Source organism: Populus nigra, chromosome 1, assembly GCF_951802175.1.
Source record: "Populus nigra chromosome 1, ddPopNigr1.1, whole genome shotgun sequence".
NCBI classification, from domain to species: domain Eukaryota; kingdom Viridiplantae; phylum Streptophyta; class Magnoliopsida; order Malpighiales; family Salicaceae; genus Populus; species Populus nigra.
In genome coordinates, this window is record NC_084852.1 from 17,304,232 (window position 1) to 17,321,456 (window position 17,225).

Genomic DNA, 17,225 nt, shown 5'->3' on the forward strand with positions numbered 1-17,225 from the left:
TAGCAAGTAATTATACAAGGAAAACATTCCATAAAAAATAGAGCAGAGAGGTAAAACTAATTCGACTGCGTAAAGTTGCCGCTAAGCAATCCGCTCTGGTTACGGGTAGTTCAGCCACAAGCAGCGGCAGGGTCTTTCTATAAATTAATAATTGAAGAGAGACTAGGAATAGTCATAAAACAAGATTCTTATTGTTTTCTTGTATAGCACAGATCGTCATGTCGATTCCTACTCGCTACCAATTCTGTCTAAGAGGGGAATTTGTTGATGATAGTAGAAGTAAGTTTCATCCAGAACTGCTGCAAGTTTGCAGACGCATCGTTTCTCTGTCTTATCAGAGAACGACGACCGAATTTGGCTACAACAATAACCTGCCGTCAGCAATAGTTGAGTTCAATCTTGTGAATGTTCTCCGCCGTTACATGCTAGCGCCCGGTGTTGGATCGGATTCGCATTACAAGATATATCTTCCAGAAGTCCGAAAGATGGGCACGAGGAGGACTGTTGAAGCTCCTTGTTCTGATGAAGCAAATAGTCTTCTTTGTAAGAAATCGGTGGAGGCTTTGGCGTACATGGGGATCCCAAAAACCAAACATAAAGAGATACTAGCGGCGATTGTATCAGAAAAGCGTCGCTTGATTACAAGGGGAAGTAGAGATGGGAGTGCTGTTTATGTTGTGGTTGACGTTGAGGCTATTGTAGATCGAGAAGACGTCTACGATGAACGTATTGCGTGCGAAGAGAATTTAAAGGCGATGGAGGAAGCAGTGCAACGTCTGAAACATCGGAATCATTATGGCGGAGCTTGTACTGAAGGATTGGAGATGAAAGCAGTAAAAGAAGGGAACATTACGTCTAAATCATATGGAGAATGTGTGGTGTGCAAGGAAGAGTTGAAGTTTGGCAAAGCTGCTCAGATGCCTTGTTCTCATGTTTACCACAGAGATTGCATTAGCCGGTGGTTCAAAACGAGGGATATCTGCCCCCTTTGCCGCTATAGGATACCTACTGTCACTGCTGATGCACACAGTGGAGGGGGGATGTTACACCATTAATGTTACTGCTGTTATACAGAGTAGAGGAGGGATGTTACACACTGTTACTGCTGATGGAGTAGAGGGAAACAGCTCGAGCTTCGGGGAGGGCTAACCTTCTTGTTCAGTAGCCCAAAAGAAAATTCGAATTCAATTTGTGCTTTGTTCTTTAATTCTGATTTTGAAAAAAGAAAGAAAGAAAGAATGATTAATGTTCGGAAATCAGTGAGAAATCTTGGTTTATTTTTTCTCCCTAATTCTGTTTTTTGTTTTGTTTTCTCTCTTAAGTTCTTTAATTTTTTTCACCAGGCTAGCAAGTTATCTGTCGTTTAGGCTATGTTTATTATATAAGTTTGAAATATATATATTGCTAAGAACAAAGAAACATTACTGATCAATGTAAATTACCCCTCAACCCTTGCTAGATCCTTAATCAACCAATTGTTTTTTGCTGACTGTTTTCTAATTCGAATCTGGCTTCATTTATTATAATCTGTTTTCCCACTTCACTTAAATTTCTATAATATTTTTCATCAATAATCAAATCATCTCACACACTATATTATATATTTTTAATTCCCACCTCAAATGTAAAATCGATAATTTATTCCTATTTTATTCATATTCCGGCTAGTTAAAGAGTCAGAAAGATATATTTTTTTTTATTAATTTCATTACTTTTTTTAGTTTTATTTTCATATTTGTTTTACAGGTTGATCAAGTCCACTTTGAACTGATCAAGTCGACGAGGTCATGTCAAGAAAACTTTCACGTAATTTATTTTTAAACTTGAGTTAAGTAAGAAGTTGGGCAAAAAGCTATTTTTATATTAATTTCATTATTTTTTCTCAATTTCTTCCTTTATCTTTTTATCAGCTAGAAAGAATATTCTTGGACCGGCCAAATCAGCAGGGGTCATACTAAATCAACTCTTACATAATTTAGTTTTAAATTTAAATTAGATAAAAAAATTATACCACGAGATTTTAAAGTTGATATAATTAGTTAAATTTAATAAAAATACTAAATAATTCTTAATAATTTAATTTTGTTTGTTATATTAAAAAACATGTGGAGTAGTGTGCGTATAACTAGTTACTGTTACTAAACATTAAGTCTACTTTTTTTTCTTTTAATTTTGTTATTGTTTTTTTTAATCTTATCTTTAAACAATTAATTAATTTTGAATTAATTTTTATAATTTATTTTTTATAAGGTTATTATAGTTTCAAACAAATATTATGATATTTTGTTGGCACTCGATTTTATAAATATTTTTTTTATTATATAATTAAGTAAAAAATAGCTTAAAAACAAAGTTATTAAACCTACTAGAGTCCATGACCCGAGTTATTGATTTGACAGTTTAATCAGAGAGTCTGGGTTAATACAATATATTGTTATTTTAATATTAAAAAAAATATTATCATAATTTTTTTAAAGTCAAATTATGTTTTTACCTGTTATTGAGATTGTCTTTAGATCCATAAAATCAACTAAATCATGTTAAAATGATTTTTATATAGTGTAATTTAAAACTTAAGCTAAAAATAAAAAATCGAGAGATTTAAAGGTTTACTCATGGGTTATATTTAATAATAATATTAAAAAATTCTTTGCAACTTTGTTACATTAATTTTTTTTTAATCCAACACACAGCTTAGTGTGATCCAATAGGCTAAAAATATAATTCAACAATCTTCATGGACAAATTACATGACATTGCTGGTTAAATAAATAATAGAAGAATCTTGTTCTAATTTGACGGATTAATAAAAAAAAAACAAGGTTAAATTCGGGTGATTTGGCATATTGATTTGTAATCCATTTGACCCAATAAAAACCCATCCAAGTAAAAAAAAAAAACTAAAATAATATTATTTTAATTAAAAATAATGAATACAGGTTTACCCAATAATTTTTTTTAATTAACACGGGCGAAGATCGAAATGGTAACAAATAACAATGCTTGATAGTAGAAATTATTTAATCTTTTATGTATTATTTTATCAAGTAAAACATGTCCTAGTTTTACTGGTCAGCAATCATCCTTGCACCGCCAGGAAGGCTCCACCGAAATTAGAACAGAAGAAGAAGAGAAGAAAATCAATGCAACTCTGATCTCTCCCTCTGTTCTCTCTCTAGCTACGAACCAAACTCCTCTTTCTCTCTCTAATCAAAACCGAAAACATCTGATTAAAAAACAAAAAGGAAATGACGAGTAGATACTGGGTAGTTTCTCTTCCGGTTGAAAACTCAGCTTCTTCTGTGTGGAACCGTTTGCAAGAACAAATCTCAAAGCACTCTTTTGATACACCTCTCTACAGGGTTTCTTTCTTTCTCTTTCTTCTTAATCTGATCTGTTTACTTTAACCTTAATTTTCTGTTATTTCCTTTCCGTTTCGCAGTTTAATATCCCTAATCTTCGTGTTGGAACCCTCGATTTACTCCTTTCCCTTAGTGATGATCTCGTCAAGGTAATTTTTTCTTTCTTTTTAATTCTCTATATTTCTGATTTATGATGTCTGTTTGTGTCTCAATTTAATGATAATCATTGTGGAAATGTGAAATTTAACTCTCTGGTAGTTTAAATGTTGGGATTTTTGGCAATTTATGGAAATTTGAAATCAAGATTTCTGTAATTTAGCAGTTTGACTTGATGATGAAATCGTAATTTTACACGTTTTGATAATTTAAATGCTTGAATTTTTAATGTTACTTTTATTTTTTGATCGAGGGGTTGTTATGAATGATTTGATTTTTCCTTTTCTTTTTCATTTTCTTTTACTGCTGAATGTTTTAATAGTGCATGCATTGGTTTTTTGGAATTTTTGGTTGATTGAATTGAATTTGCAGTCGAGTAACTTTATAGAAGGAGTGTCACACAAGACCAGGAGACAGATTGAGGAATTTGAGAGGGTATCAGGTCTGGAGAGCAATGCTTTGACAGTTGATGGTGTGCCAGTTGACTCTTACCTAACCAGGTTAGTTTTGCAGTCCATTGAAATTTTGATGTGAATTTGGGATTTGGGTTTTGGGGTTAGTAGTGATTTTCTCAGATTGTGTTTTGGATTTGTGATTTTAGGTTTGTTTGGGATGAAGCAAAATACCCAACAATGTCTCCTCTAAAAGAGATTGTGGATAGTATCCATAGTCAAGTGGCGAAGATTGAGGATGACCTCAAGGTGATTATTGTTTTTTGGATAATGGAACAGTTGATTGTCAATTGATTTGTTTTTTATGTAAGCATAGGAGAAATACCAGGAGTAACACACCACATTTCTTATGGTAGATAACATTTAGCAAATCACCATGTCATGAGCTGAATTTCAATATCTAACCTAGTTGAAAAGACCTCAAAGGCTTTTAAGTTCATTCATTCGTGTGTTTTATGCTCTTGCATTTTTTATGCTACTATTATATGCCACTGTTAGATGCATTTATTGACTTGTACAAAAGTATGACACACTGCCAGCCTAGTTGCAATTTTTAGCGTTCCTTAATATTAATTGATGAAAAACTTGGGTATTTCGTAACCCAGGCCTAAATATTTAAAACCTGACTATAGCTCTAGTAGCATATTCAGTTGGGAATTTGAACTTTTAAGCCCTGTCCTTTCTGTTAGGTTCGTGTTGCTGAGTATAATAATGTACGTAGTCAGCTCAATGCTATCAATCGGAAGCAGAGTGGAAGGTATTCATATCCTGAGTTTTGATCTATCATTTACATCTCTTATTTCTGGCATGACCCTCCTTTATTTGTTTCAGCTTAGCTGTTCGTGATCTTTCGGATTTGGTGAAAACAGAGGACATTATTATCTCTGAACACCTCATAACCCTCCCCGCAATTGTTCCCAAGTATTCACAGAAGGACTGGTTGGCAAGCTATGAAACATTGACTAACTATGTGGTAAGATGTGTTTCTTTATATATAAATGCTTCAATCAGTGGCTCCAGCTTCGATGGCTATCGTCTCTAACAGTGATATGGATTGTTGCCTGGGAGACCTGTTCACTTAGGCTCACATGAACTGATGGATTTAAGCATGCCATGCTTATATTTTTGTTGCCACTTCTCAATTCCAGCTTGATTTATCCATCTTGTGTCTTTCAGGTTCCCAGGTCCTCCAAGAAGTTATATGAAGATAATGAATATGCTCTTTACACAGTAACACTATTTAAGCGTGTGGCAGACAATTTTAGAACAAATGCACGTGAAAAAGGGTTCCAAGTGAGTAGTACCCAGTTTGACTTACTCTAGCTTTTACTCAAATGATTCTAGGAGTAACTCAATCTTGTGCTTTATAGATATAGAAAATATTCGAGTTTTTAATATTTGACTTGGTCTAGAATCTCTAATGCATTATGTTTCTGTCTCGTGTGATTTAGATTCGCGATTTTGAATACAGTCCAGAAGCACAAGAGAGCAGGAAGCAAGAGTTAGAAAGACTGGTGCGGGACCAAGAAAGTTTGAGAAGTTCTCTTTTGCAGTGGTGCTATACTAGTTATGGAGAGGTAATTTTCTTCCCTTCCTTTACTTTTTCCTACTTTTGGGGCAATATAATGCAGGTCAGATTTGGATAAATCAGCCTTTATGTTTTTTTCGTTGAGTGGGGTTTGACAAGATTTCTAATTATAGGATTAGATAACCAGAACTTAAAGTTTTTGGATTTGTAGTTTGACATCGAGGTCGGTTGTGTTGATGATTGAGAGACAGGATGACTGCTTGATAGCTGGAATTGCATGTTCAATTTCTGGAAAACCTTGACTTGCAACTTAAAGAACCGTAGTTTGGAAGTAGGACTTTGTGGAATTAATTGGGCAGGAATTAATTAGGTTTTTGAAGTTACAGGAATTGACGAGTCTGATGTTGCAAATAAAGCCAAAAGCTGAGAAGTTTGGTGGCGGTCTCTAAATGTACATGAGATACTGTCATGTAGAATTTTAGGGAGGAAGAGAGGAAGTAGGTGGTGGAGGTGAAGGAGGAAAGGAGAAAGCATAAGAGGGCCTAGAAAAAGAGAGAGAACCGAGTGCTCAAATTAGCCTTTCTTGTATTTCAAACTGGAACGAAATACTCATCAACTCTTTGTCAGGGCCTAGGATACTCATCTGCACAATGTATTTTACATTCCATAGGGTTACTTAGCTAAGCATAAAAATTACCCTGGAAAATATACTGGTCTGTCTCTAAAGCGCCCGCCTGGCTTCTGTGATGGAAGCAGATGATCACATGCTAACATTCAACTAGTTGAGATGTGTATCTGCTGGTCTGGTGATTTGCTTGTTGATTGACGGACAATTTCATGTCTTGATTGCTTTGGAATTCGATTCCATGATTTTTTTTCCCCTGCACAGAGCAGTTTCTTTTATTTTGACATGGTTGGAGTCTACTGACTCTAAAACCCTTCTTCCCACCCAACTGAATTAACCTATGTGCCTCAGGGTCTAAATGATTTTCAGAAATGCTGAAGTCTTTGTTAATACTTTTCAGACATACGCTTCCTAAGTACTCTTGTATTTTTTGTTGTTTGTATCTATATTGAATAGTTTCTTGCTAAAAAAAATGTTGAACTGTTCCTTTTTTTTTCTTTTTTTTTTTCTCTGGCTTTGGCTGCGCTGCTAGTTCCCTTGTTAACTAAACAAGTTTATGACCTGCAGGTATTCAGCTCTTGGATGCATTTTTGTGCTGTTCGTGTCTTTGCAGAGAGCATTCTCAGATATGGATTGCCCCCATCATTTTTGGTGAATATTCATCTTATGTTTTTCCATGTCTTTCCCATAAATCATTTTTTTCACCAAGAATTGGCTTTTGGGACCATTTCAGGCTTGTGTTTTATCTCCTACTACAAAAAGCGAGAAGAAAGTACGTTCAATCCTTGAAGGATTTTGTGACAATTCAAACAGGCAAGTTTGTATACCCTTTAGATATAATTACATAACTGGATGAACCACTTTGAAGAATGCCAAAAGCTACTGCTTGATGTTTTAGTGTCTGTTTGAGAGTATGATAAGGGTTGCATTTCAAAGTGTTTTTCACTTGGAAATGCATCAAAATAATGTTTTTTTTTTAAAAAAATATTTTTGATATCAACATATCAAAACGATAAAAAAAACACAAAAAATGGTGAAACAGTGGCTCAACCTCAACGCCAAATTAATCGATTGCAAGCTTGGACAGCATCACCTTGTTTGCACAAAAGATATCGAGGCTGTTTTCACCTCTCTTTTCTTTTTTCCTTTTTCAAGAGGCTTTTTATGCACACAGCTTTATGGTTCTGGTGGGAATAAATCGTATTTCTCTGGATGGTCATGAAAAATTTGGAGGGCTTATGTGTGTCCATAATATCTTGAGCAGTGGTAAGAAATAGTTCAGAAATTGTCTGTAGTGCTTTCTTCTAGAGAGCTCTGGATTTTGTGCTCTTTTATCTTTGAGAAGTAGATGAAATTCTCCAATGTTGTGGCAACCTTGTTTTAAAATCTGAACAGATTTTAAGCTTTTCATAATTCTTTAAAAGAAAAGGAAAAAAAATTGTCGACGATCTAGTGAATCAAAACTTGTAAATTATGTTTTCTTTGACTTTTTTATTGCTTGTATCATGGAATTTTGCACACATTTGTATTGTTGTCTTCTAAAATTCTCTCCCAGCATGGTACTTTGATTGTTCTAATGCAGCATGCACTGGAAATCTGAAGATGAAATGGGAGGAGGGATCTTCGGTTTGGGAGGCGAAGCTGATACTTATCCTTACCCGTCCTTCACAATCAATCTTGTTTGACCTCACAGGTTCCAATTTCTTGTGTGTGGCAAGCTCCAAGTCCTAGGATTCCTTTTGATATCAATAAATGGACGGGAATGATGACACTGTATATTAGCGTTGATATCTCAATTCTTTGGTTTATTTATAATCTGAGCATGCGGATTCCTGTGGAGTTCTCATGGATTACGAGGGTACAATGCTTGAAGGGAAATGTAATGACTACAAATCTGTATTTTAACACCTATATTTTGAGGTTGGTACTAGAGTTCATTGTGTATGTGGTAATTGGAAGATGCTCCTTGTCTACGTATTATGATGACACGATGAAGATCACATGTGTTTCATGTATTGGTTTATTTAGCCAAGTATGGTCTGAGCCTGGCTTAGCCTGACAGGCTTGTGCCTTATTTTGGCCTGCTGAAAAAGCCGGCTAGTCGACCTTAATTTAAAGAACAGTTAATTTCTTTTCCTACTTTCACGGTTTAGCATATTTCTTATCTCGAGCTTCTCCTGTTTATTTCTTATTTGGAGCTTTCCTGTTCTTAACAGTAAGTCCTAAATTCCTTTTCAGCACGGAATGTTATAACATATATATATCTCTAGATTTCTGGTTACTGACTAACCCTGTCAAAGAGGCATAGAGATCCAGGAGAGAATAAATTTGTCCAAAAACAAGGTACATTCTTATTGAGCTAATGAGCTGATTAACGTGGGGATTTAGTTCTTTTCATCAAGAGATTTAATAGTAATCTACATGGTTATGATCTGACACTAAATGTTTATAGAATACCCAATTCCTGCCATCCTCCTTTGGAAGTCTTACGACGATGATGACGTTGAAGTTGAGTGGATTCTGCGACTGTGAAGGATGCTGGCGTAAGGTGAATGATGCTCTCTCCGGTATCAAAGGTACATCATCATCCTAAAGTGAATATGGTACATTGCCTCTTCTTTTGATTCTTAACAACTCTCTTGTGTGGGTTCTTATCAATAAACTTGGCAGGGATTAAAGGGAGATTAATAGACAAAAAGAAGTTCCTTGTCACTGTCAATGTCACTGGCACTGTGGACACTGAAGCCTTGGAAGCAAGATTGGCTAAGATAAGAAAGGGTGTCAAGGTTGAGGTTATATTCCAAGGTGACGGGGAAAAGAAGGAAGAAGAAAAGAAGCCGAAAGAGGAAGCTAATTTTAATGGGCCCTATAATGATCCCCAACCCTATGCTTATTTTAATGGGCCCTATAATGATCCCCAACCGTATGCTTATTTTAATGGGCAGTATAATGATCCCCAACCCCAAGGTCTTGCTGATGGTAGTGGGCTCTATAATGATCCCCAACCCTATGCTTATTTTAATGGGCTCTATAATGATCCCCAACCCTATGCTTATTTTAATGGGTCCTCTAACGATCCCCAACTCTTAGGTCTTGCTAATGGTAGTGGACCCTATAATGACGCCGAAGCTGGTCCATCTAATATAGGGGGATATAGTACTGAGCCCATGGGTGAACAGAACTTAGAACACGAGCTTGCAAGATATCTGTGTGATTATGGGCTTGACTATGGCCCACACTTTCCTTTTGGCGAAGATGTCGTCCCACCCTATGTTTATTTTAATGGGTCCTATAATGATCCCCCACCCCAAGGTCTTGCTGATGGTAGTGGGCCCTATAGTTATCCCCCGGCCCAAGACCTTGCTCATGGTAACGGGCCCTATAATTATCACCCATCGCAAGACCTTGCTGATGAAATTTCCAATGCATGTTCTATTATGTGAGCTATTCATTCAAAAAGAAATAAAAATCGACTACAGTAAGTAGTGGATGGTATCAGAGTTTTTTTTTTTTTTTTTTTTTGACTTGAGAAAAAAGATGATTTAAGTTTTTATATTGAGGTTATTACAAGCTTCATTAAAATTTATTTTGATTTTTTTTGGGTGCTCAATAATTTCAACAAAATTTACTGTGTTTTTTTTACTTTTCAGTGTTCAGGCAAGATATACAGTTTAATCTTTACAATTATTATAAAGTTTAATTTAGTTTCACAATAAAAATTAATTTCATATTAACTCTTGAATTCCATTAAGAGTTTGACGATAACACATAGTTCTTTATATTTACTATAGAAACTTTTCAACTCTCCTAATTAGAGAAATGAAGTACTACAAATCCTTATTATGTATCACATTTAAATACTCTCTCTTGTGTAGCATTACTAGAAGAAATTTACAAGTTAATACAGTAACTCACTCTTTTTTACCACACGTCACAAAGATATATGCTAGCACCATGCATTGAAATAGAATTATAATATATAAAACTTAGATAAACACCAAAACAAATAAAAGGTATTTCTTCACATATTCTCTAATGTTTTTATCATATTGGCGCCTCTCAATATGATAAAAGCTCTGTTCTCTAATCGCATTTCACGAACTCAAACACTAAATACCATGCATACGAGTTTATTTAATTAAGATAAATAAAAAATGTAGAAGGAAAGCTGAAAAAACATATGTGCAATAACAACGAAGATTGCCGTAAAAAGGGGACTACGAATCCCATGCATTCACATGGCCAATAACATGCATGTTCCCACATAAGCACTCAAGAAATTCGGACAGGACAAAACACATCATCTCCCTATCTGTCCATTATTTTGGTTGTCCCGGCGAGGGGATGATGAGATCCTTATATCAAACTGAAATTCCATAAATGATCTAACTAGCAAAAGTTTTCATGATCTGAGAAGGATGGGAACAAAACTATCCCCCGGAAAACCATAATTAGTCAAGATGACAAAAATCGACAATGAGTCTTGAATGTAAAAGAATAATCTCCGTTGGGCTTGGGATTACTCAAGCAGCTCCGATCCTATATTTATTATCCCTATATGATCTCACCAATGCATCAATAGATCGAAACTTTATACCTTTGCAGGGGCAGCAGCAGGGGCAGCACCACCAGTAGTAGGCCTGAAAATTCACATCAAATCCTTTTTAGCAATTCAACACCAGATCAAGTCACAATGAAGCTTTTACCACTCATAGGAAATACTTACAATCCCACAAAAACTTTGAATGCATCATAGATACCCCACTGAGCTCCGGTGAGTGTTCCAATCATGACAATACGGAGAGGCAGCCCGCGAGTGAACAGACCCCACACACCTAGCTTCTTCACAGCCTGCAAAACCAAACATAAATAAAGTTTCAAAAAGGTTAACAAGGGGCGGAAAATAATGTTTTTCAGGGAATTCACTGTGAGAATGTACTCACATCACCAACAGTTGCCCCTTTAGCATTGTTCAGGAAAGAGACAAGATTATCCGCGGGATGTGACACAACAGCACAAAACACACCAGCAACATAACCACCAGCAAAGCTAACACCAAGCTGCAGAGACTTGCTGCACTCGTCCTTTGGCACGGGGATGGAATACTTGTAGATCATCTCTACAATAGTCTCAAAAGATGCAAACTTCATCATTGTATCTGCAAGAAACCAATAAAAAACATGTAGCATTGTCAGCAACAGGTACCACTGATATGACCAATAATGACTCAAACTATGGTATAAACAGCAACTCAATGACACGCCAAAATTAACATTCAATACAGCAAAAGCTCCGTGTAGCTGTTGCCATCCACCAGAAGCTCAGACCAGGCATTTTTTGCAAGAAAAACCATGAACCACAAACTTAAATTGCAGCATGAAAAAAAAAGAGAAACCTCAATGAATAAAACCATAGTTCTTGTGAGCTGTACACTTGAACAAAAGATGAAAAATAGAATGCACACTGTCAAATATTATACAAGTTCTTTTGACCAGCATTTTGGTTCAAGGCTACAGCAATTGTTGAGACGGTCAACTTGGATGCAGACTTCAGCATGCTTCACAATATCAGTTCGAAATTCCAAACTTTTGCACACAAACAAAGCTAATTTTTTACTCTCTTTTAAAACATACAGGATGAAACAGTTCCAAATAAAATGTTGCCAACATAGAATAACTTGGACAAGCATGTATCATGCTTCTACATGCACATGATAACTTAACATGAAATGCTCATTTCAAACAAGAAAGAAGATGAATCATTATATAACCTTGACGTAAACACGTCCTTTAAAGGCTAAAAAGAACATAGTGTCTTAAAAAGCTGTAAAGCTCCAACACTTACAAAATGGCATGCTTGCGTAGTAAGAGTTCAAAAAAAATTAAAATAGAATACAAAATTGAAAATATCAAATGTACTGAACAGATGAAATCATGCAAAATAATACCTGAATTTCTTAGCCCTACTGAGCATCAAATAACTATTAAAAAGTGAAGATGTCAAACTTACATGGTATCTGGCGACCCCAGAGAGGAACGATACCTTTGTACAACCTAAAATAAACAACAAAGTTAGTTACATATAAAACGTAACATAAATCATCAAAACAAATCATGGACATCTTAAAAGCATACCCAAGAGCACCTTCAGCTTTCACAAACTTAGGCATTCCATCAGACAAGCCTCTAGCAAACCCAGGCTGAGTTTGAACTCGAACCTTCACCGCCTCAAAGGGGCAAAGAGCAATATCTGCAATCACCTCAGCAGACGCAGAACCAGCAAGGTAAATCAAGGTCTTGTACTTGGCTGCATACTCAGGCCCAGCAAGATCAGAGTAGTACTTCTTAAAGAACTCATAGAATCCAAATTTGCAGGCCCCCTGAGCACTGTAACCAAGAAGGGTAGGCACCCAACCCCTGAAGAAGCCTCTCACTCCTTGCTCCTTGAGTAGAACTCCAAAACCAGATGAGATGCTCTTGTACTTGGCAGGGTCAATCTAAAAAATCAATCATATAAACATTAATCGATATCCTCAATATTTTAACAAAACATTGCTAACCAATTCATCTCATATTTAATGGCTGTGACAACATGTGGTCTAAGAAAACATCAACCACGGGCAAAGATAAAACCCTAAATTTTCATTGCTTCCTTATTCTCTTAATACATAACACTATATAATGCATTACAAGGAAAGTATGGGCCAACATATGACAGTCTACAACAGATAGAGCACAATAACAACAACGAAACCCTAAAAACATAAAAATCTGTGAAATGCTCAACCAAAATGAATCAAGCAAACACTCTATTTATACCTCAGCTAGCAAAAACAGATCAAATCTAACACTAAAAAAAATAAATTGAAACTGCACATTTGGAAATGTCAAACAGATCTGATCTCTTATAAACCAATTAAAAACACAAAAATCTTTTAAAACGAACACGATCTAACACTAAAAACTACTAAAAGCAAGCAGAAAAAACCTCTAAATCGCTACATCAACAGAAACAGCGACATAGATCTGAACTAAAAACAACAGAGAACAGAGCAAAAACGACGCAAGAGAAGCACAGATCTAGTAAAAAAGGACACCTGCATATTACACTTGACAAGGTCAAGAGGAGTAACAGTCGTATGAGTAAGTCCACAGCTAAGAATACCACCAACAGTACAAGCAGCATAGAAAGCAGGTGAGTACATCTCGATCCTTTTCCCAGGCTCACTCGGTGCCGGGATCACAAATCCGCCACTGCTCTTCCTACCCATAGCCGGGGATAACGACGGAGAAAGAGAAGGTTGATCGGAGTGGAGGAGTGTAGAGAGGGTGAGTGTATTAGCGGAGGAAGAAGAGGAGTAGAGGAAGCTAGGGATCAGTGACTGTTGTCTATGAGAATCCATTTTTGCAAGGGAGCGAGAGAAAATGAAGAGAGCAGCAGAGAGTCGTTTTTGAGGGGTTCTCTTCTCTGCCTGCCTGCGTGCCAAAACTCTCGCTTCCAATTGCGCTGTAAGAAAAGCTGTGGGGATCGGTTCCAATTTTATTGGCTGTTGTCCAACAACTCGCGTGTTTCTCACGAGCCCTGATTTTTTTTTTTTGTTTCAAAAAAAATAGGAGGCGTTTCTTTTTCGTTATTTACATTGGAAAAGGCTAGGGCTGATGCAAAATATATATATATATATATATATATATATATATATATATATTGTTTATGCTAAATTATATGATTTATCTCCTAAATACTGCAAATTGTTTATTCGCTTGATACAATGAATATAGTTTGGTCTGGCTGCGTAAGTTCTGTTCAAGTGCTCCTTTTAAGGCTGGCTGTGATTGTAGTAAATTTTAAAAAACAATTAAAATTAATTTTTTTATATTTTTAAATAATTTTAATATGTTGGTATTAAAAATATTTTTTTAAAAAATAAAAAAATAATAATATTTTAATATATTTTCAAATAAAAAATCATTTTAGTTATTTATAATGTGAAGGGCAAACATGTAATTTTCGAGGTAGGGCGGTGGCATATATTACAGAGGGTTGAAGAAAAGAAGACCAGACAGCGGTGCTGGTGAGGGGCGGCATATTCCTCACAGATGTTGGGGAGCACCAAGACTGGGTCAACTATTTTCTCAACTTGTACCATTTTCCATCAACTCCTTTTACTCTGCGGTTAGGAAACAAGGAATGTAATTTCTAAGTTTGTAGAATATATCGAGGATTGATATGCTCTGCTTTTAAATTAAAGCTATTTTTTTTATTTTTAATTCAAAAACATTGTTTTATTAATATTTGTTTTACTTTAAAATTAAAATAGGTGTCATTTTAAAGAAAAGTGTTTTGTTTTTTAAACGAAATGGAAATGGAAAGTAATTTCAACTTAAAGTATAATTGATTAGTGATGACAACTTTCTCCATTATTTTTTTCAATATTGTGTCTACCATAATTTTATTTCAAGATCTTTTTAGTATTATTGATTTTATTGAAATGATATATATATATATATAAAGACAAACTTGATATTTAGATTTTTTATGATGTTTCAAAATCCAATATACTTGAAAATAAGGTTATTTGATGTTTAGATAGTGGTTAATCATACATTCAAGTTAATATTCTCTTCTCCAGAGTTTAAAAAATATATGATTGGTTGTAGAAGTTCTAGCACTTCAAAAAAAATCATCATCCCATTTGATGGGTTTTAAGGACCCTTTGATAATAGATTCAATGACATTAAACAAGAGAATTAAATAAATAAATAAAAAGACTTTAAATTCTAAGAACAAAAATGTTTGTTTTTGAGCTTGACATTATAAATGTTTTGAAAATTAAAGTGTGAATACTTGAAGAAAAAAAATTATTTAATAAGGGTAACGTTTAATAAAGTAGTATGCATTTTAGGGTAGCTTTTGCATTCCCTAATCAGTCTTTGCTGACTTTTTCTAGGGTTGTTGTCCATAGAAGAATAATCTCATTTGAAATACCTCTCAAATAATTTTCTTTAGAGAAACAAGGAGGATCATGAAACAGGACACTTATCTCTTCCACCCAAATATGGTTCTCAATGGCTTACTTCATTTTTATTAAGCTTTTTTTTGGTGGAGCATATAACTCTTTCCATAAACTATCCCTTTTACTCTACTTATCAAGGCTTTTGAAGCCATATACTCGATTAATTCATTGACCTTGAGTATTTCCTCATTAAATCTCTTTCAGTATACTTACGTGGACTTATCATATGCTTAGATGATCCCAAAAATTCTATGGAACTTCTTTTAGCTAGGATGTTTATGCTGAACCGCGTGTACAAAGATCGTCAAAGCTTGTAATAGATCCCGACACCAAATTATTATACCATTCATATACTGGCCCTTTAAAGGTTGTAGGGAGGGTCTTGCACATGACATAATTGTCCTAGATGACAAATCACAAGTTGCTCTATACATTATGTATATGTTCCCTTAAATATGCAAGATCATCATAATTATCCAATGTCAGCTTAGTAGAGATGTAATCTTTGGGTATATAAGTATACAACACTCGTCTTGATAAGGGAGAGTCTTGAATTTGATAGAGGGTGTAGACATTTTCATGCATATACTCCCTTCCAGGCTGTTTTCCACTCCTATGTTTATAAGGTTCCAAGAGATTAAGATTTCTGGCATGGAATGGTGAGATTGATGGCTAGCCTCCATTCCATGATGGCTAGATGGGTATCTAGAATACTCGTTATGTGCACGAGTACCATGACAATGCGAACCTTCTTTGGAAAGGCTCGGTGACCACTAAGATTGAAAATACCTTATTTCATTCTACCCAAACTCCTTGGGGGTACTATAATTGTCTGTGAATATTGGGTGTAACTTATTATTGTAGGGCTATAAAAAAGGTGCTTCTATGGGTGCCAAGATCTACTAAGGTGGAGAAGTTTGATTTGGCCCTTGAGCTACCAATATAGTCTAGGGGAGGAGTTGCACATAGTTTATGAGCTGTTGAAAATCTGGTTAGGTAGAAATATATGTTGTGGTAAGGTTGTCTATCACATGTCTTATTATTTATCATTGATGGTGATTAGGGATATCAATAAACCAATTATGGAAGGATAATTAATGGCTTTTTGATATAAAAAAACTTTCTCATATATAACGCTAATTGATGATGTTTCAAATATAATATACTAAAAAATAAGGTTATTTGATGTTTTAATAGTGATTAATCACACATTCGGGTTAATATTTCCTTCTCTAAAGCTTAGAAAATGTATGATTGGTGGTAGAAGTTTTAGCATTTGTAAAATAGTTCCTTTTGATGAATTTTAGGGATTATCTAATGATAAAGTCAGTGATTTTAAATAAAAAATTGTAATAAATAAAAGAAAAAACTTTAAATTCTAAAAACAAAAGGATTTATTCTTGTTTTGGTAAGATAAATGTTCTAAAAATTAAAATATAAATGCTTGGAGAAAAGAAATTATGAACCATCTTACCTAAGTGGTTCAACGGGTATTTGTAAACCCTGTACTTTGTCTTTTTGATGGAGTAAAGGGGTTAAAGAGTCATTTTTTCGTGATAGCATTAATGAGGAATAAAAATCTCGTACATATAAGTAATGAGAGACAAATATCCCATATATATCATTAATGAGATAAAAATATGGTATGTCCTTGAGAGACCTTTTATACATATAGATGTAGGGAAACAATTATTCCTAATATGAATAGTTCATGTTATAGGTCTTATGAATAAATAAACGAAGTCTTATAACTTTAACATGAGTCTTTAACAACCCTCAAACCAATTGAGCTTGACGCGTAGCCAGGCCTAGTAGAGATAAGTCTGACAACTTGCTAAACTCATGTTCATTTAGATTCAGCACATGGTTGAAACCAATGATGCTGGGTATGACAGCTTGTCAAACTCATGTTTGCTTGAGCTTATCAAGTGGTTGAATCGAAGAATGTTAGGTCTGTTAGCTTGTGAGACCTACGCTTGGGCTCAGCACGTGATCAAACTCAAGCATATTAGATCTGATAACTCGCCATACTTATTTTTACTTGGGATCAACGCATGGACAAACCTAAGCATGATGAGTCTAACAGCTC

General features: G+C 35.0%; 4 protein-coding genes across 5 annotated transcripts; 3 read left to right on the plus strand and 1 right to left on the minus strand.

Moving 5' to 3' along the window:
• Nucleotides 1–218: 218 nt before the first annotated feature.
• On the plus strand, nt 219–1,055 carry LOC133671344 (uncharacterized). The gene has a single exon (XM_062092114.1). It carries the CDS (start codon nt 219–221, stop codon nt 1,053–1,055), a length of 837 nt encoding a protein of 278 aa, XP_061948098.1.
• A 2,003-nt stretch (nt 1,056–3,058) lies between these two features.
• On the plus strand, nt 3,059–8,262 carry LOC133680784 (V-type proton ATPase subunit C-like). Its single transcript, XM_062103774.1, has 11 exons — nt 3,059–3,362; nt 3,443–3,511; nt 3,891–4,018; nt 4,120–4,219; nt 4,660–4,727; nt 4,802–4,943; nt 5,147–5,263; nt 5,422–5,547; nt 6,691–6,774; nt 6,857–6,936; nt 7,706–8,262. Exons 1-11 carry the CDS (start codon nt 3,249–3,251, stop codon nt 7,806–7,808), a joined length of 1,131 nt encoding a protein of 376 aa, XP_061959758.1. The 5' UTR covers nt 3,059–3,248; the 3' UTR covers nt 7,809–8,262.
• A 92-nt stretch (nt 8,263–8,354) lies between these two features.
• LOC133680786 (uncharacterized) lies at nt 8,355–9,618 on the plus strand. 2 transcript variants are annotated; one of them, XM_062103776.1, is made up of 3 exons: nt 8,355–8,466; nt 8,576–8,699; nt 8,794–9,618. In XM_062103776.1, exons 2-3 carry the CDS (start codon nt 8,618–8,620, stop codon nt 9,564–9,566), a joined length of 855 nt encoding a protein of 284 aa, XP_061959760.1. In that variant the 5' UTR covers nt 8,355–8,466; nt 8,576–8,617; the 3' UTR covers nt 9,567–9,618. The 2 variants fall into 2 exon arrangements, with proteins under 2 accessions (XP_061959760.1, XP_061959761.1); XM_062103777.1 differs by lacking the exon at nt 8,355–8,466 and having other exon boundaries at nt 8,473–8,699.
• Nucleotides 9,619–10,323: 705 nt separating this feature from the next.
• On the minus strand, nt 10,324–13,676 carry LOC133680785 (mitochondrial phosphate carrier protein 3, mitochondrial-like). The gene is made up of 6 exons (XM_062103775.1): nt 13,220–13,676; nt 12,258–12,619; nt 12,133–12,176; nt 11,067–11,281; nt 10,850–10,974; nt 10,324–10,763 (listed from the first exon to the last, which is right to left on the minus strand). Exons 1-6 carry the CDS (start codon nt 13,523–13,525, stop codon nt 10,715–10,717), a joined length of 1,101 nt encoding a protein of 366 aa, XP_061959759.1. The 5' UTR covers nt 13,526–13,676; the 3' UTR covers nt 10,324–10,714.
• Nucleotides 13,677–17,225: the final 3,549 nt, after the last annotated feature.

Coding starts and splice junctions, on each gene's coding strand:
- LOC133680784 (XM_062103774.1), top strand. CDS start 3,249: ATGACGAGTAGATACTGGGTAGTTTCTCTTCCGGTTGAAAACTCAGCT. Junction 4,220..4,659: donor AGATTGAGGATGACCTCAAG/GTGATTATTGTT, acceptor CCTTTCTGTTAG/GTTCGTGTTGCTGAGTATAA. Junction 5,264..5,421: donor CACGTGAAAAAGGGTTCCAA/GTGAGTAGTACC, acceptor CGTGTGATTTAG/ATTCGCGATTTTGAATACAG.
- LOC133680785 (XM_062103775.1), bottom strand. CDS start 13,525: ATGGATTCTCATAGACAACAGTCACTGATCCCTAGCTTCCTCTACTCC. Junction 12,620..13,219: donor TTGTCAAGTGTAATATGCAG/GTGTCCTTTTTT, acceptor TTGATTTTTTAG/ATTGACCCTGCCAAGTACAA. Junction 10,764..10,849: donor TTCAAAGTTTTTGTGGGATT/GTAAGTATTTCC, acceptor GTGAATTTTCAG/GCCTACTACTGGTGGTGCTG.
- LOC133671344 (XM_062092114.1), top strand. CDS start 219: ATGTCGATTCCTACTCGCTACCAATTCTGTCTAAGAGGGGAATTTGTT.
- LOC133680786 (XM_062103776.1), top strand. CDS start 8,618: ATGATGACGTTGAAGTTGAGTGGATTCTGCGACTGTGAAGGATGCTGG. Junction 8,700..8,793: donor TGCTCTCTCCGGTATCAAAG/GTACATCATCAT, acceptor TAAACTTGGCAG/GGATTAAAGGGAGATTAATA.